The 19,712-nt window shown below is 39.6% G+C and overlaps 1 protein-coding gene across 1 annotated transcript in view; it reads left to right on the top strand.

Annotated features, from left to right (window-relative positions):
- gli3 (GLI family zinc finger 3) overlaps nucleotides 1-19,712 on the top strand; it is a 214,904-nt gene that overhangs the window by 158,815 nt on the left and 36,377 nt on the right. The window contains exon 4 of the mRNA XM_052596680.1: nucleotides 5,395-5,550. Coding sequence (XP_052452640.1) covers nucleotides 5,395-5,550 — 156 coding nt within the window. The remainder of the gene's footprint in view (nucleotides 1-5,394; nucleotides 5,551-19,712) is intronic.

Below are 19,712 nucleotides of genomic sequence, written 5' to 3'. Positions count from 1 at the left end.
CGAATGTGTGCAAATGACCATTTTGTCCGTCATTTAAATGGCGGCATCACATTGGCAAGATCTTTATTTACCCTTGCAAGACTTCAGGTCACTCAGTCAAGATAGAGGTGTAGTTATGACTTTTTACTAACAGTTTGAACGAATCCAACAAGATTTAGTCACAAGCTATTTTTAATACCTCTCACTGGCTTGTAAATATTTATAAAACAGGCAGACAAATGTAAAGGGTGATAGCATTGATGTATTAAAAAAGAAAATAAAAAAAAACATGTCAGGCAGTGTCTAGTGATCACATCCTGAGTTAAGATGGGGGTGAAGTTCAAGGCCATGGTTGAGGGCAGAGGGCACAAGAAGGGAGGGAAGGATGAGAAGTGGGAATGGTTTAGAGGATGGACTCCAGATGCCCGACGGGAAGCCATTTTGTTTTATTGTATGAAGTCAGACTGGGAAATCCATTACAGGGTCAGCAAAGACAGCTGTTTTTTAAAAGGTCTCTGCAGTATGCTGGCCTCTTGGCCTTCTACTCAGGCATGGAGTTTTAATTGAAGGCTGAAGCACAAATACCAACGTGGGACAATCAGAGGGGCCTCTCACAGGCCACAGATAAGCACAACTGTATCAAACTGTGGTGCCATTTCACATCAGTCAGGTTTTACTACCTACTAAGTGTGTCAAGGGAAGACATGAAGCAATTCCAAATAGTTATTAATTATTCCCAGAGAAGAAACCTGAATAAGGTCTAAATTAATATTTGTTTGATGTGACCCTTTTTGTGGTCTTTGGTATTTATTTATTATTTTTTTATATATATATATATATTATTTTGAAAACTTGTACAAATATTTAAATTGCATATAAGGAAGTTTTTACGTTTTTAATTTTTTAATAACATTATTATGTTTCTGCTCCAAATTTATTTATTTGTATGTAGACATTCAAATAATGTCTGTAATAAATGGTGTCTGCATGTTTTCAATAAATAATAATGATAATAACTGGATTGCTCATTGCATTCTAAACTGCACCATATGTAGTCAGCGTTATTTCTCTGAATAACTTATGTTGTGTATATTTTTTATGTCCTGATTGAGCAACATCTATTTCAGACCAAGAACGCACAAATATTGTGTTTCACAAGCATTACCGTTTCCATGTAAAGTTATGTGTATGTGACCCTGGACCACAAAAAAAGTGATAAGTAGCACGGGCAGGGGCGTGTCTAGAGCATTTTCAGTGGGGGGGCCATGCTGGGGCACTGCCTTCAAATGGGGTGGCTGCCAGTGACCAAAAAAAAAAAAGCTAAATTCTACAGTATATTACATGATCCTATTGATTTTATTTATTTATTAATTTTTTTACTTGAATAAACTTACTTGTAAACAAGTGCAGTAATAAAGCACATTTTTGATTAATTACATTTTTTTGTCTTCCCTGTATATATGCATTAAGCTAAATTTGAGAATAAATATTTGAAATTGTGAATGGAATGCACAGAATCCATCCATGCCATTTAACATGTAAATGACGGCCTGACAATTTAACTAACTATCTAACTGACTTACTCTCATGCATTAAGTAACGTGTCACCAGACAATTATTATTATGGAACATTCTGTGCATATTGTCATTTGGTGCAATCTTGCTATGTGGTCACTGTCACAAAAAAACTGATACAAAATATGCAAATCACAATGAGTGTTCATTGTTTGATAGCGACCAGCGTATTTTACTTTTATTGTGTTTTATTAAACGTTGACTTCAATTCCATTGAAATCAACCACGACCAACGCGAGCAGAGCCTGACAGGTTAAAAACATTGATCTGAGAAAACCATACAAACATATTCAACTATACATAAAGGTTACCTCTTTAGATTAGTAAGATTGCTATTACAGTTTTTTTTTCTTTCAGATTTTGGTTGCTGAAATTTCTGGGCATCAGTAATATGATGTTATCCCTGGCTTAACTGTTATTCAGCAAACACAGGGTGTAACTGTGTAGGCTGAATATTTTTCTCATTAGCTTTATTCTTTTTGAAGCCATTATCTATGCATTTCTGAATAAGGTATTTGGCGTTGGTCATTTTTGCATTAGATTTTGCATTCCATATGCAGCCACCAGTTAATGTTAGCGGAAAGAATAACCAAACATCTGTGGGAGTTTTATTGCTCTTTTGCTTTATAATTTTTTCTGCTTGCTTTCCAACACTCTTTTGAAACACATTGTTTTGTAATCTCCCAGATGCCAACATGCTCCACCAGCAGAATGCCTGCTGGCTCTAGTGGTGCACCATACTGAGGGTGCATATTCATCCTTTAAAATTCGCCCCTGCCATTCCCCACCACCAGTCCATCAGTTCAATGCCAACATCTCCCATTTAGAAACTCCACAAAGCTTTTTTCTACATGTGAACAGGAAATGAGGCACATTACAGTTTAACGCAAGAGCCAAGACAACAAGGAACAGCAGAGACAATTAAGGAAGCCCCCCCCCCTAACCCCTCCCTTACTACTTAAGTCATAATACCCACATCGAATTAATTTGGAATTTCTTCTTGCATTCACACAACCAATCAGAGATGCATATTCCATGCATTCAATTTTGGGCCTCAATTGAGATCCTTTCATCCACTCTGTTCATTTCTGGGGAAGACAGGATTTAGCCACAACACTTTGTGCAGCTAAAATGATTTTGTATTTGCATTGAGAAGCACTGTGTCAGTCTTTCTCTTATTCTTTTTCTCTTTGTGAGTGTGCTTTCTCAATTGTGTTGTTTGCATAGAAAAGCATGTTGCCAAAATTTTATTTTTAGGATGCATGGACCTGTTATCACTCCGTTGCTAAAGTGTGGGAGGGAGATAGAGGCAACCCATGAAAGAGAGACAAAAGAGAAAGGCACTTTTTTTTTCAAATCTAAAATTCTTCCACCTTTTTCCCTAAAATTAAAATGATTAATTAGTTACTCATAACTTTCATTCTTCTGTGAAACAGAAAAGATAATTAGCAAAATATCTTGACTCTCTTATCCATATAATGAAAGTGTGCCCTGAAGATGTCAAGCTCTAATAATGACAATTCACGAGTTCACCCTTACATCTAATCTGAAGGCGAATAGTAGGCATATTTTGCAGACATCCCAAGTCTCCCGGAAGTTCCGGGAGTCTCCCGCATATTGAAAGCGGCTCCCTGAGACCCACAAATTAGTTAAAATATCCCGGAATCTAGACCGAGCGAGCAAAAGCGCAGATACTGTGCTTCAAACCGTGTAGCGCGCGCACGGCAGAGAGGGAGAGGGAGCGAGAGACCTTGCGTGTGTGTGCTAAAGTGCGTGTGTGCGAAGCGCATGTAAGACAGAGAGCATCCTGATTGGCCTGTTTCTGAAAATCAACCAATCAATTGTCAGTGTGGGCGGGCTTTTATCTCTTCTCCCGAACAAATATAATCAGTTATGTCTATCTAGAAACAGGAGCACCATGGCAGAGGGAGAGTGCGACAAAAAGAAAAAGAAAAAAAAAAAAAGTATAAGACACATTTTACGGCAGACTACACGAAAGTGTACCCCTATCTTATAGGTGTCAAACATAATGACAGTCTTGCTCAAGCATTGCCCATGGCGGGTTATATGATTGCAAAAGGCATGTTGAGGTGTGTTGACAAGTTTCATTACATCTGCATATTATTCAGGCTAGTTGCCAAGGCTACATAAAAACAACAAACTCTTTAGACCCGTTTAAAGTTGCAATGGAAAATAAATAAAAGTAGTTTACATACATTGTATAAGCAGATTATATAAATAGTAAAAGTAATCTACATATTAAAACATAATTAACGAATAATTACATAGGCCTATAGCTTATAGAAATAATATTTTATGCTATATCTGTTAGGGACCACAACATGTTAGGGAGGCTAAGCACAGGGAAGTCTCCTCCAATATGTCGCAGTTCTCTCATTCAGATCTTCCTTTTTTTGTGCTCACAGTGTGTGTGTGTTCACTGCTCTGTGTGTGTGCATTTCGGATGGGTTAAATGCAGAGCACAAATTCTGAGTATGGGTCACCATACTTGGCTGAATGTCCCTTTACGGGGAAGTCGTGGCCTAATGGTTAGAGGGTTGGACTCCCAATCGAAGGGTTGTGGGTTCTAGTCTCGGGCCGGATGGAATTGTGGGAGGGGGGAGTGCATGAACAGCTCTCTCTCCACCTTCAATACCTCGACTTAGGTGCCCTTGAGCAAGGCATCTAACCCCCAACTGCTCCCAGGGCGCCGCAGCATAAATGGCTGCCCACTGCTCCGGATGTGTGCTCACAGTGTGTGTGTGTGTGTGTGTGTTCACTGCTCTGTGTGTGTGCATTTCGGATGGGTTAAATGCAGAGCACAAATTCTGAGTATGGGTCACCATACTTGGCTGAATGTCACTTCACTTTCACTTTTTTTTTTTGGGGGGGAATACCTCCCTGAAATGACTTTTTGCAGGTTGGGATGTCTGATTTTGGGGGAGGGGTCCGGGCCCGGAGTATAGCCCGAACCCAAATAACTCCCCCTATCCCTAATTTGGGATAAATAGATTAGAAGTGAGGAGTTAGGGTGGAGGAGGGATGCTGAAAAACTGTCCTGGGACAGGAGGTAGGAAGACTTGATATATATAGCTTGTGTGCTAGTTAAGATGATTAGCTAAACGAGATGCACCTGTGCCAAATTGGATGATTATATGATCGTGCTCCTCCTGAACTTTGTTAATAAAATCACATTAAAGCACTATAAAAATATTTATAAAAAAAAAAGAAAAGAAAAGAAAAAAAAAAAACCTTCCAGACTCCAGTACTCCAAAAGTCCAGACTCGTGCACTATATTACAGGTCTTCTCAAGTCAAAACCATTGATTTGAAAAAGGTCAGTTATTCAAAATTATTCAAGATTTTTACTAACATGCAAGCACATATTTATTTCTTTACTAGCATTAGAACACTTGTTGATAACTGTGATAACACACTACACTATTCGTATTTATATACAAATACGTACACATACACGTATTTATCTAACACACATACAAACCTGTATACGTACCTGTACATACATAACTGCTTATTTTAATATATTTGCCATACAATTGTCAATTTGTATATTGTCATTCCTTACCTACTTATTTGTAAAACAAATTCCTCGTATGTGTAAACATACTTGGCAATAAAGCTCATTCTGATTCTGATTCAAAAATTTGAGAAATACATTTTAATGTTTTTGTAAGAAGTATCTTATGAAATCTATATATTTGATCCTTGCTAAATAAAATTATTAATTTAAGTTATTTATTTTATGAAAAATTCTTACTGATCCATAATGTTTGAACAGTGTCAAATGAATGATGTTTTATATCATTGTTTGACCTTTCAGCACCCCATGCCAGTTTGACTACGGCAGAGTACTACCACCAGATGGCCCTATTTGCAGGTCACCGCAGCCCATACGCTGACATCATTCCTTCAGTGTCATCCTCATCAGGGCCTACAAGCAGTGCTCTGCATATGGAGTACCTACAGGCTATGGAAAGTAAGTTCTCCACTTGGTTACACTTTTCTGATGTCTACAATCACCTATGAAAGGAGCAGATTTACAGTAGGCTGGGACTACTAATACCCAGAACCTTAACTATTCAAAAAAGCAAAAAGCCACATTGTCCTTCAAAAATCATTCCAATATGCTGAATTATTATCATAGTTGGAAACTATTTTGTATTCTTTAAAAAAATAAAAGTTAAAAAGGAACAGTGTTTATTCAAAATAGAAATGTATTGTAACAATACTATATGTTCCGTGTATGTTGTGTGCACTTGTTTTTTTATTTAATATTGAAAACAGAAACATGAGAAAACGGCACCATTTTCATTTTTCGTTTATCAAAAAAAAAAGAAACGTCTCTGTTACGTATGGTAACCCTCATTTCCTGAAGGAGGGAACAGAGACACCACGTCGGTAACCGACGCAAAATGGGATATCACTTCGATAGACCAATCTACTTCGACTGTAAACTAAACAAGCCAATGCACATTGGCATGCAATTATTGCATCCAGCTGCCGCTGATCACAGCGTGAGTATAAGAAGGCAGCTGGTGCAATGCATACCAGGTTTTCACTGAGCAGCCGAGCCGGAGACCCGGCAGCTCATCTGCGGTACAGCAACCATGGCGACGGTACGTGGCATCTCCGTTCCCTCCTTCAGGGAACGAGGGTTACCATACATAACCGAGATGTTCCCTTTCAGTCGGTCACTCTCAACGCCACATCGGTGACCGCCTGCGCCCCTATTAGGTGTAGGCCGGGGCTCGGAAACAAGTAGTTCCACTCACCATTGTCAAAGCACTACCTCACTGGGTGAGACTGGATAACACTAGGAAAACGTACCCGTTCCATTTGGAACAGAGACGCTGCGGAAACCCCATCATTCCCGAAGGAGGTCTCGGGGGGCAAATACACATATAGCATCCGTTTAGGAGTATATGGAGAAATTTGAGGTGATTAAAACCCTTTTGGGAAGGCAGAAATCTGCCTGGGAAAAACAGGCTCTAAGGCTATACCATGGACTAAACACATACGAGTACCGCTTAGGTCTCAATATGGAACCCCGGACTTCCATGTTTATCACTGATTCATCATGAAAGTCTTGTGCCAGACGTTCCGCCGGGTCCAGCTGCCTAGGGTGATGGAGGATCTCAACAGGGTCTACAGTACGGACACTCTGGAGCAGTTTAAGCAAGACGACACTACCCGGGGCCTCTCAGTGCCACTACCCGTTTGAGGTGAGAACACAGGAGGATACCAGCTCTACATGAAGGCTATAAAACCTAGTGAACGTGTTAGGGGTTTCCCAGCAGTTCTACAAATATCTGTCAGTGAGGTGCCACAAGCCAGTGCCCAGGAGGATGAAACACTTCTAGTTGAGTGAGCTTGCAACCTGAATGGGCAGGGCACACCCTGAGCCTGATAAGCCAGGGCTATGGCATCCACAATCCACTGGGCCATCTTCCGCTTAGAGATGGCACTCCCCTTCTGCCGGCCTCTGTAACACACAAAGAGCTGGTCTGAGGTCCTGAAGCTTTGTGTCCGGTCTATGTAGCATCTTAATGCTTGGACGGGACAGAACAAAGCCAGGGCTGGGTCTGCCTCCTCCAGGGGCAGTGCTTGCAGGTTCACCACTTGGTCTTTGAAGGGTACAGTAGGAACCTTGGGCACGTAGCCAGGCCGGGGCCTCAGGATTACCTGGGAGTGAGCCGGCCCAAATTCTAGGCACGAATCGTTGACCGAAAATGCATGCAGGTCCCCTACCCTCTTGATGGAGGCCAGTGCAAGCAGGAGCGGAGTTTTCAATGAAAGAAACTTAGCTTAACTGAATTCCTTCCGGACTTTGCACAGTGTCTGTGCGAGAAGGCTCACTGGGGGAAACGCATACTTGCATAGGCCCCGCGCCAGCTGTCTGCCAGTGCATCCTTGCCGAGAGTTCCTTCGGTCAGGGAGCTGGACAACTGGCAGTGAGAGGTCTCTTGAGAAGCAATCAGGTCTACCTGAGCGGCTCCGAATCGTCTCCAAATCAGCTGGACCATCAGAGGAAGGAGTCGCCATTCTCCCGGAAGCATTGCTCGAGACAGCTCGTCGGCTGTACGGTTGAGCAGGCCCGGAATGTGAATGGCACGAAGTGACCTCAGAACCTTCCGACTTTAAAGGTGGAGGTGGCAGATGAGTTGTGACATGCGACGGGAGCGCAGACCACTTTGTCAGTTGATGTACGCAACGGTCGCCGTGTTCTGTTCCGTGGTCTGTTCAGACCAGCACATGCTTTAGAACTTCTGGGTCATGACCACCCTCCTGCAGGTCCTTCAGTGCTTTAGCCTGGTGCACCTGCAGTAACGTCATGGTGTGTAAGGCGGAAGCAGCTTCCCCGCAAGCCGCATAGGTACTGCCGGTCAGACCAGACGAGTGCCTACAGGCCCGGGAAGGAAGCACCGGGTCTCCACGCCAGAAGGAGGCAGACTTAGGACACAATTTCATCGCTACTGCACTCTCCACCGACGCTATTCCCGAATACCCCTCCGCTGCACCACCATCAAGGGTGGTGAGGGAGGAGGAGCCCACCGGCTGGTTTATGGCAGTAAAAGGTGCCTTCCACGACTTGGTGAACTCATCATGCACTTCCGGAAAGAAAGGCACTGGGGTGCAGTGTTAATTTTGAGACAAAATTTTAATTTAGTTTTAGTCTTAGTCTTTTGACTATAATTCTTTTTAGTTTTAGTCAAGTTTTAGTCATCTGATTTGTTTTAATTTTAGTCTTATTTTAGTCGACTAAAATTGCTTGGTATTTTAGTCGACTAAAATTGCTTGGTATTTTAGTCGACTAAAATAAGACTAAAATCAATAACAGATTTACTAGACAATTTTTTACAGCTGGTATAGGAAACAAACTTAACCAAAATATATAAAACACAAATTCAACTTTATTTCAACACAACTGTGTCTTTATTTCGATTCAAAAGCTTTTATGCAGCAACAAACACTGTCATGATAATGTAAACAATAACTAGCTGCCAATTGACCATCAATAAAAGAAAAATAACGTTAGGTCCAGGACCTTAAAGCTTACAGCTGAGCTGAACAAGGAGTGCATACATTTAAAGTAAATATTTAATAAGTTGGGTGGATAAAAAAAGTAACAAGATTTTATAAGGTATTCATTTGTCTAGCAATATTGTTTGTTTTAAATACTACAATATTGCTAGATTAGTATGTATAATGATAGGATGTGAACATATACTATGCGAACTAATATAGAAATATTTGTGATATTGTCAACAAGTAGAACATTATAAAATATACTAAACATTAGTATTAATCAAATGTATGTATCATAATATTACGTATTAGTATTGTGCTCTCATCTAACTTGAAGAAGGGGCTATTTTACAGTACTTTTCAGTTCGTATTATTTAATGCTACAACATCTACGCACTGCAGTCTTCCAATTTTGCTTAGCTCAATAAACAAAAGAACATCGTTGTGAAATTACATTTGATAAAATGTCCGGGTGGCTCGTCAGTAAATGTCTTTTCAAATTGGTTGCGTTGCCACGAATGAGCGCTTCGCGTGCTTTACACTTTGTTTTGTTTTGTTCGTCGTCAAACGTGAAGTGAGCTGTGGACATTTTGTCGCTCTTTTAAACATCACCTCTTCGAATGCCGACTTCCCGGGAGCTCATTTAAAAACTGAAAACCTTTGCTTCACGTCTCAATAAGTCAGGCTCGGATTGGTTCTCTTCTCTCATGCAGTCTCGCCTGTTCCGTTTTGCCGGTTCTTTTGTTGATTCCTCGCATCTCTCCCGTCTGCTGATTTGATTTTCGTCACATTCTATTTTCGTCTCGTCCTTTATTCGTTGACGATAATGTCAATCAATTTAGTCATAGTTTTAGTCTCCATCAGTGCCTTCTTTTTTAGTTTTCGTTTCATTTTCGTCCGCAAAAATATATCCGTGACGAAAATATTTAGTCAACGAAATTAACACTGCTGGGGTGGGGTGCAGCGCACTCCACCCTGTGAAACCAATCATCCAGCCGCGAAGACTCGGGATGCGGTGGAGGATTCCACTCGAGCCCTACACTCTCTGCGGCTTGGGATCCGACTCACGCTTTGCCACCATCCCAGAGGGCAGCAGCGCAGCCGAATAGTCATCCGACAGCTCTCCCTCCGATGCTGAGATCGACATCTGGTCAGGGGGAGACCCACTGGATACCGCTGGTACGCTCTTTAAAGAGGGCCCAGCGCATTCCGTGGGTTGCTCCACTGGATCGGAGGTGCAAGAGGAGTGATGGTCCCCAGAGGGTTGGTTACCTGTGAGGTTTGCCACCACTGTAATCTTCAAACAACCCCGCTACTGCCGGAAGTGGTTCTCGACTGTCGGCCGCCAGAACGAGCCCGAGATCGTAGCAGCAGCAATGGGACTCCGCCCACTGGAGGTAGCAGAGCCTGATTCGCAGCTCAGAGATGGTCATCTTCCCAGTGAAAAGATGACTCATCCATGAAGACAAACTCAGCGTGCTCGACACCCAGACATGTGATGCAACGATCGTGACCATCACCAGTTGCCAGGTAATGACTGCACCCAGACACGCACGGGTGAAATGGCATCCTTATTAGGACAATCCGTCGTCTTTACAAAGACACACCTGTGAAGCTCTTTTAGAGAAATTTGCTCTTTAGTGCTGAGGTACACAGGGGAATTGGTCGCTTGCAACACAACAGGGGTAGTGCAGCCTAAAGTGTGCAATCCACTCGACACAGAAAAGGGTAATGTGGCTGCAAATCCGAAGTACATACATATTTCTACAATAAGCACCTAATACATGCCATAAATAAACTATGGCTACACAGAAGTAAACCCTGTCCACTTGTTGATCTGGTTGTCTGATGACAGAGAGAAGAAATGCAGGAGTTACAATAAACACTTTAACAGCAGAGGACACTTATTCTGTTGTACAGAACCGAAGACGACATGATGACGGCACTGTTTTATTTTTGCATAACCAATCAGTGGACAGGGGAGTTGAATTCCCTAACACACATGGAAACTGAACATTCAAATTGTTTATCCATTTTCAATCCCTGAATGTAAAACTTAACATTTTAAGAAAATTCTTGTCTTTTCATTTTTTGAAAAAAAAAAGAAAGAAAATTGTGCCATTTTCAAATGTTTATGTTTTCAATATTAAAGGGGTCATATAATGTTGCTTAAAAAAAACATTATGTTGTGTATTTGGTGAAATGAAATGGGTTTATGTGGTTTAAGTTTCAAAAACACATTATTTTCCATATACTTTACATTATTGTTTCTCCTCTACGCCCCGCCTTTCTAAAAATGTGTAAATTTTTACAAAGCTCATCATTCTGAAAATGTAGGTGTGCTCTGATTGGTCAAATATCCAATGCATTGTGATTGTGATGTGATGCCATGTGTCCCGGAGTGGTGAGACAAAAACGTTAAAATCAATTATAAACGATGCATTTGTTGCATCCATTTGGGACATAATTATGGATTATAATGACAATACCAGCGGTTCTCAATTCCGGTCCTCGTGCCCCACAGCTCTGCATATTTTGCATGTCTCTCTTTGTTAACACATCTGTTTCAGACAATCAGATCATTAAAAATGAGGTCAGTGCATGAACTGTGTTCAAGTTTATTTGTATAGCGCTTTTTACAATACAAATCGTTACAAAGCAACTTTACAGAAAATTATGTTTCTACAGTATTTAGTAGTAGCTTATGTAAGTGGTGACTGTCAGTTTGTGCACATATGACAGGATTTTAAGAAAAATTTATACAAGACGTAGTCAGCCAGATGATGAACATTATTAATATTATTAAGAATGAATAATTATTATATGATGCTGTCACACTTGTAGCAATATTTGTTAGTTATGTTTGTTGATTCAGGGCTAGCATCATCTGAGGTCCTCTGAAGGTCAGCATAATCTCTTCTCAGGTGTTCTGGATCCAAACTGGAGCTTGTGTAAATCATAGTTACAAGTGGCAAAACATATAAACAAATAGAGACATCATTAGCATAGCTGCTGATCTAACAAAGTAAAAGTAATTAGTTTAACCCAAGCTAAAGAATAAGAATGCACATTTGATCAGATGCAACTAAACTCACAATTTAAGAGATACATTATTCGATTGCTTGGCGAAAGAGATACGTTTTTAATCTAGATTTTAACAGAGAGAGTGTGTCTGAACCCCAAACATTATCAGGAAGGCTATTCCAGAGTTTGGGAGCCAAATGTGAAAAGCTCTACCTCCTTTAGTGGACTTTGCTATCCTAGGAACTACCAAAAGTCCAGCGTTTTGTGACCTCCATCAGGGAGCGTGATGGATTGTAAAGTGGTAGAAGGCTAGTTAGGTACGCAGGAGCTAAACCATTTAGGGCCTTATAGGTAAGTAATGATAATTTGTAACTGATACTGAACTTAATAGGTAGCCAGTGCAGAGACTGTAAAATTGGGATAATATGATAATATTTTCTTGACCTGGTAAGGACTCTAGCTTCTGCATTTTGGACTACCTGTAGCTTGAATATTGAAGATGCTGGACAACCACCTAGAAGTGCATTATGTCCAGTCTAGAGGTCATAAATGCATGAACTAGCTTTTCTGCATCAGAAACAGATAACATGTTTCATAGCTTGGCAATGTTTCTAAGATGGAAGAAAGCAGTTTTTGTAACATGGGAAATATGATTTTCAAAAGACAAATTGCTGTCTAATATAACACCCAGATTTTTGACTGTAGAGGAAGTAACAGTACATCCGTCTAGTTGCAAATTGTAATCTACAAGATTCTGTGTAGTGTTTTTTGGTCCAATAATTAATATCTCTGTCTTATCCAAATTTAATTGGAGAAAATTATTTGTCATCCAATCTTTTACATTTTTAACACACTCTGTTAGCTTAGATAATTTAGAAGTTGAATCTTGTCTCGATGAGATACATAGCTGAGTATCATCAGCATACCAGTGGAAGCTAATTCCGTAGTTTCTAATAATATTACCAAGGGGCAACATGTATATTGAAAATAGAAGGGGACCTAGGACGGGTCCTTGTGGCACTTCATATTTTACTGGTGATAAATAAGATGCCTCCCCATAAACAAAATGGTAGCGATCGGACATGTAGGATCTAGTATCAGACAGGTAGGATCTAAACCATCTTAGAGCCTGCCCTTGAATACCTGTATAGTTTTGTAGTTAATCTATGAGTATGTCATGATCTATGGTGTCGAACGCAGCATTAAGATCAAGTAAAACTAGAAATGAGATGCAGCCTTGATCTGACGCAACAAGCAGGTCATTTGTAATTTTAACAAGTGCAGTTTCTGTGCTATGGTGGGGCCTGAAACCTGAAATTCTTCATAAAGATCATTTTTGTGCAGGAAGGTGCTCAATTGAGCAGACACAACTTTTTCAAAAATTTTAGACATAAATGGAAGATTTGAAATAGGCCTATAATTTGCTAGTTCACTAGGATCTAGTTTTGGTTTCTTAATAAGAGGCTTAATAACCGCCAGCTTGAATGGTTTTGGGACGTGACCTAAAGATAACGACGAGTTAATGATATTGAGAAGTGGTTCTTCGGCTACAGGTAACAACTCTTTCAGTAATTTAGTGGGTACAGGATGTAATAAATATGTTGTTGGTTTAGATACAGTGATAAGTTTATTTAGCTCTTCCTGTCTTATATTTGTAAAGCACTGCAGTTTATCTTTGGGTGCGATGGATGAAACTGAGGTGTTCGATGCTGTAGAATCTACATTTGCTATTGTATTTCTAATGTTATCTATTTTATCAGTGAAGAATTTCATGAAGTCATTACTATTAAACGTTGGTGGAATATTTGAATCAGGTGGCGTCTGGTAATTTGTTAATTTAGCCACTGTGCTAAATAAAAACCTTGAATTGTTTTGGTTATTTTCTATGAGTTTGTGTATATGCTCTGCCCTAGCAGTTTTTAGAGCCTGTCTATAGCTGGACATACTGTTTTTCCATGCAATTCTAAATAATTCCAATTTGATTTTTTTATCCATTTGCGTTCAAGACTACGAGTTTCTTTCATGAGTGAGTGAGTATTACTGTTATACCATGGCACAGTACGTTTTTCTCTAACCTTTTGAAATTTGATGGGGGCAACAGCTTCTAATGTATTAGAGAAAATAGTGCCCATGTTGTCAGTCATTTCTTCTAATTCATGTGTATTTTTGGGTACAAATAGCAGTTGAGATAGATCAGGCAGGTTATTTGCGAATCTGTCTTTGGTGGCTGGAACAATAGTTCTGCCCAGACTGTAACACTGAGACATATAGTTAATATCAGTGATACGCAGCATGCACAATACAAGGAAATTGCTTTCATCATCGCTTTGAGGTACGATATCTATATCAGTAAGATCAATTCCATGTGATATAATTAAATCTAGTGTGTAATTAAAACGATGAGTGGGCCCGGTGACATTTTGCTTGACTCCAAAATAGTTTATTAGGTCAGTAAACGCTCAGTTAAACCTATATCCTGTTTTCTGGGTAACATTGAGAATAACACTATATATTGTTGCAACCCCTCCCCCACTGTGTTCAGATTGACATGGTCCCTACACAATGTTCATTGCTCCCTACTCCTTGAGCAGGGGAAATCTGTTGAAGTTTAATTCACTTCGGAACATTAATTCACAGATTTGCGATGTGCACTTTGAATGGAACATTGACTTTCACTTCAAACTGGAATCATGGCAGAATATCCTGTGATGTTCCCTCCGAAGGGCATTTACATTCAAATCAGGGGCGATTCTAGGATTTTTTCAACTGGGGGGCACAAGAGGGGCCACGATTAATACAGAGGGGCCAATCTTGTGTTGTTTGAACTGTATATCCAAATCATTTCAAGAGTTCAGTAACCTTTAAAATCAGTAATAAACAGTGATACCCTATTATATTTTAATAGCAGTTATTCACTGTTCTAAATAAAAAAAAAATCAAATACAATTTGTATTAACTTTTCACTTTACAAAAGTGAAAGAAAAACTGTAATAAATAAAATAATCCAATGTATGAATAGTGTACAACTCACAAATAATAATAATATAATTTATTTATAATAGCCTTATATAATATATATATATATATATATATATATATATATATATATATATATATATATATATATATATATATATATATATATATATATATAGGTATATATATATAATAGCCTTATTTATGTAAATGCAGAATAACATTAATAATTCATAGAAATAAATAAACAATTAATTAATTAATATAACTAATATAAATTTAATATAATTTCATTATATGTTTTTGTTTATTATCCACATCCCATTCAATTTGCATAGCAGCAGTTGCAGTAAATTTGCATTGATGAATAAACAAAATCAACTTATGTCAAGGCTAATTAATCTTGAGCATATTGATTTAAAAATATCATATATCCATACTTTGTTAGAAAGCTACTTGTTCAAAAAGGTAGCTTTAATTTAACATGTAAAATATGTGGATCCTATAAAACAGTTTAGAACAGCTTAATTAGTCCAGTGTTATTTTAGTATTAGTTATTTATTTTGCTATTTAATCATGCATTAAATAATTATGTAGGATTTTTTTGAGAATGTTTCTGGGTGTCATCAAATGACGTTTTGTCAATAACTTCTGTGAAGGGAGAGAGAGAGATTTCCAGGGTGCAGACAGCAATCGCGGAGCACCATGGTGATTTAGAACGCCAACTGAATTTATTAGGAATCTACAGACGCAAATAGACTAAAGGTGTAGAAAAATAAAGACCTATATGTGTATTTTGGACTTTTTTTCACCACAAGTCTGAAAGAAGACATGTTACTGAAGACAAACAGCCCCAAATCTCAAAATTGACCAGTAAAAAAAAAAACGATGTTTTTGCATGTGTCTCACCTATATGTAACCCCTCTCACCCGGGCTCGAACCCGGGTCTTCCGGCATGAGAGGCGGACGCACTAACAACGAGGCTAAATGGCTACAGCCACTAACGTCTGCCGCTAGTGCGTCTGTTGAGATCGGGGAGTGAGGTTTACCTGCACAGTACTACTCGCTGGCCTCCGTTACACATATAGACTTAAAAAAAAAGTGTGGAGCATTAGATAAACATTACACAATTTGTTTCGTCACCTCACTTGAGTGAAAACTCGACTGCATGATTCAATAATGACTTTATTAGAATTGCTATTATAGTTTTTTTAAACCATTGCTTTAACCATTGCTTTAAATTGCGTTGTTGCCTATATCGGCGCGTTCGGCCGAAAAAAAAAAGTAAATCGTAACGCAGTCAACCCCTTTTACATTCAGCATCAGAGGAGCATAGTAAATATAATGATTAGCATCTTGGTCTGCTCTAGGAGATAACATCGTCATCGAACCTGGTCTGTCTAACACCGAAAGACGTTAACGTTAGTACCAAACACTTCTTGCACTGCAACAACTCGCTAATCGAAAAACATAAGCTATTTAAAATAGGTGCTTTTTTCGTTGGAAAACAGCAGCTCGCTATTCTTGGTCCTCATTGAGAAGCATCGCGACGCAATCATGAGTTATTTACGAAACTGAAAGATTATAATTTGAATTTGTGAGTGACAGACAAGTAGAAGGGTGGGGGCACACTGGGGGGCCAATCAGTTTTCAGGAGGGGCCAGTGCCCCCATGCCCCCCCCCCCTGGCTACACTGATTCAAATAGAACAAATTTTTAAAGTGATGAGAGAAATATACAAGATGTGCTGAGCAGGAGGGCACGAGGAATGAAACTGAGAACCGCTGACTTCTATTGTCTTTTTATGAGATGCATTCCATTGCGAGGCGTAAACATAAAACGATGTCTGCATTTGTGATTGGAGAAATGAATAACAAGCACTACTCTATACTGCTCAAAACTTTTGTTTAAATCATTAGTGGCAAATTCTTTAAATATGTAAATGTACTTACAGACTGTGAGTCCGAACAGCCGGCATTGTAGTCTACTTTCGAAGGATCAGGAAACAGTCCTCCATAAAATGTATTGCACACATCTGAATATTTGGGTTGAACTGTTCTGAACAGTGTTGTAAATACAAATTAACCACTGATTTCTAGTTGTGTCCTCTTTTGGAAGACCAAAGTAATTTAGCTTACACAAGGAAACACACATCGTCTCCACAACATGGCGGCTACAGCAACAACAAGAATAAAAGTATGCCGCCTTTCTTTGCGTGAACATTTTGGCGGCATTAGACATGTGGGGGCATGTTAGAATGAGCTGTTTAAGTTGGGCATGGTTGACTATTAAATTTTATGTATAATATTTCTTTCTTTTGATACTTTAGTTTTTGCAACTTTACAGATCTTATTTTTGCACAAGAAAAAGGAAACGTTGGAATCGCATCATATGGTCATGTGACCTTTAAATAAAAATAAAAAATGAACACAACGTACAGGGACCCAATATACACTACTATTGAAAAGTTTGGGAATCAGTCAATAAAAAATAAAATAAAATAAAAAAGTTTTTTTTCAGCAAGGATGTTGAATTGATAAAAAGTGATAAGACTTATCACACATATATATATATATATATATATATATATATATATATATATATATATATATATATACACACACACACACATATATACATACATGCAGATCTTTTCTTCTAAACCATTTAAAATGAATTAAACTGGTTAAATTGTTCCATTGTCTTAATGTTTTTAAAAAAGGAGGTAAGTATGCACAGGATGTATGCAAATTAGTTATTTTGAAGTGTAAATAGGAGATTAAAGGCACAGAGATTCAAAGAGAGGTCAGATGGACTGGCCTGTTAGTCTTTGATGAGAATGCATGCACAGAATGTCACCGACTTCCCCATTCCTCACAAACCAATTAAAACTAGCCAAACTTGCATGGCTAAAATAAAATTAATTGCTATTAAGTGGGAATTGAAATGTCGAACTATTCATCACTGGAGAAATCCTTTCTTCTATGGGACTGTTTAAGATTAATAGACTGAAATAAAACAATTACGGCCATTGTTTTCAAATGGAGATGTTGGCATCTACTTACTTCAAATAGCCTGTGATTAGCCCTTAGTAACTCATCCTGTTTTAACAATGTGTGTTCCCTGTCAGCCAAATTAACATTTTAAAGCTCTGTTCATTATTTATAGACTCTGAGAAGGGGAGTGAATGAGTAGAAGTGCATTATCTAGGAGACTGTTAATAATGCGGATGGGATAGCATAGTCGTAGTTTAGACATCAGTGTAATTACTTTTAGGGAAAAACTGATGAATGAAGGAATTAATCTGTCCTGCGTATTTGTTTAAGCCACACATTTTTAAAGCTTTAGCTGCTAATTAACCAATGTCATTTTGATTCTGCCTCTATTAAATGCCTAAGTTTGGATCCTCAGTAGGATGTAGATGGATTTTTAAGGTGGAACTATTGTTCCCTATCTGTCGGTCCGGTGACTACAAGTGGTGACGACATTTTGGGTCTTAATTGGGAGCCTGAATCCTCTCTAATTAAGAGAAAATGGCAATGAAATTTGACTAGTGGATTTTGCATGCCTGAGCCACTCCCCGAGCATACGGGTATAAACAGGCAACAGGTGCATCCTCTAATTAATTTTTGCTTTGGAGCCGAGTGAACGAACACAGTTTGAGATTCACCAGTCAAATTTTCTCTGCTGTTGGAAGAAGTGGCTGTTCTCGGTGGCATTACAGCACAATCAGCTTGTTTCTGTTAATTCAGCGATTCCCCTTGGTGCTTCATCTAAAGGAACAGTTTCTGATCACAGACGGCTCGTGTCTTTTTAAAGACGTCATTCCGTCCATGTCCTCTTGGTTGCAGGCGTTTTCTATCCTCAGTTCAACGGCCACATACGTTGTCTTTGGTGTCTGGGCATCCAGCACTCTGAACAGGTTAATCTTTTTGAAATTTTGGTGTAAATTAACAGAAACATTTAACAGTGTAGGGTCCTCCCCTTCGGGCTTTCCCTGTCCCTCCGTGTCTTTACAATGGTCACAGAGGGCGCCCTTGCCCTATTATCTCAACTATCTTTAGGGTGGCCTGTGTGCGGGAACAGTTGTGTGATCACAGAGACCCGGTGCTCTGATACCTCAACTAGTTGGGACTTTGGGTTAACTGGGAAAAGAGCAAGCTCTCCCCCACACAGATTATCTCTTTTCTCAGTGTGGAGTTAGACACTAGTTTGATGGTGCATCTCACCGGCGAGCATACCCAGATATGACATGATATGACACCTGAAGCCGCTGTCACGCCACTTGGATTGCTTCATATGAGACCACTTCAGCACTGGGTAAACTTCCGAGTTCTATGATCACGTCTCATGTCACAACTCACCGCCATCTCCTACTCCACCATCCACATTCTGGGAGAGCTCAAATCGTGTGGCTGACACACTTTCATGACAGCTCACACCTCCCCTGTAGAATGGTGACTCCATCCTGAGATAATCCAGCTGATCTGTTAGTCAATTCGTGTATCTCAAGTAAACCTGTTTGCCTCCCATAAGTCCTCCTACTGCCAGCTGTATTACTCCCAGACCAAGGGCCCCTCGGGTCAGGGACGATGAGGAATAGTTCCTGCTGGTTGTGCCATACTGGCCCACATGGACCTGGTTTTCGGAACTCAGGTTCCTCGTGACAGCCCCTTCCTGGCACATTTCTCTGAGGAAGAATCTCCTTTCTCAGGGGCTCAGCACCTTGGCACCCACTTCCAGATTACGGGACATGGCAGACCTAAGTGTTCTCCCACCGGTGGTGGAAGTCACTATCACTAAGGCCAGAGCCTTCTCTACAAAGTGTGCTTTTTGCCTTGAAGTGGAGTCTGATCATGATCTGCGGTCCTTCTCTCTGAGAAAACCCCTGAAGATGCACAATTGGAGTAGTACTTTCTTTCCTGCAAGAAGGGTTGAAGCATGTGTTGTCACCCTTCACCATGAAAGTGTATATGGCTGCTATCGCAAGAGGACGGCAGGTACCTGGGAAAGGATGATCTCATCGTGGGAGGTTGGAAATACTGGAAAATGTCACGGTCCTTTGTCTGAGAGCATGGTCAATTGCATATGGAACTCAATTAGGTGTTGATGC

This window comes from Carassius gibelio, chromosome B24 (genome assembly GCF_023724105.1).
Source record: "Carassius gibelio isolate Cgi1373 ecotype wild population from Czech Republic chromosome B24, carGib1.2-hapl.c, whole genome shotgun sequence".
Taxonomy (NCBI): Eukaryota; Metazoa; Chordata; class Actinopteri; order Cypriniformes; family Cyprinidae; genus Carassius; species Carassius gibelio.
This window is presented reverse-complemented; position numbering and strand designations above follow the sequence as displayed.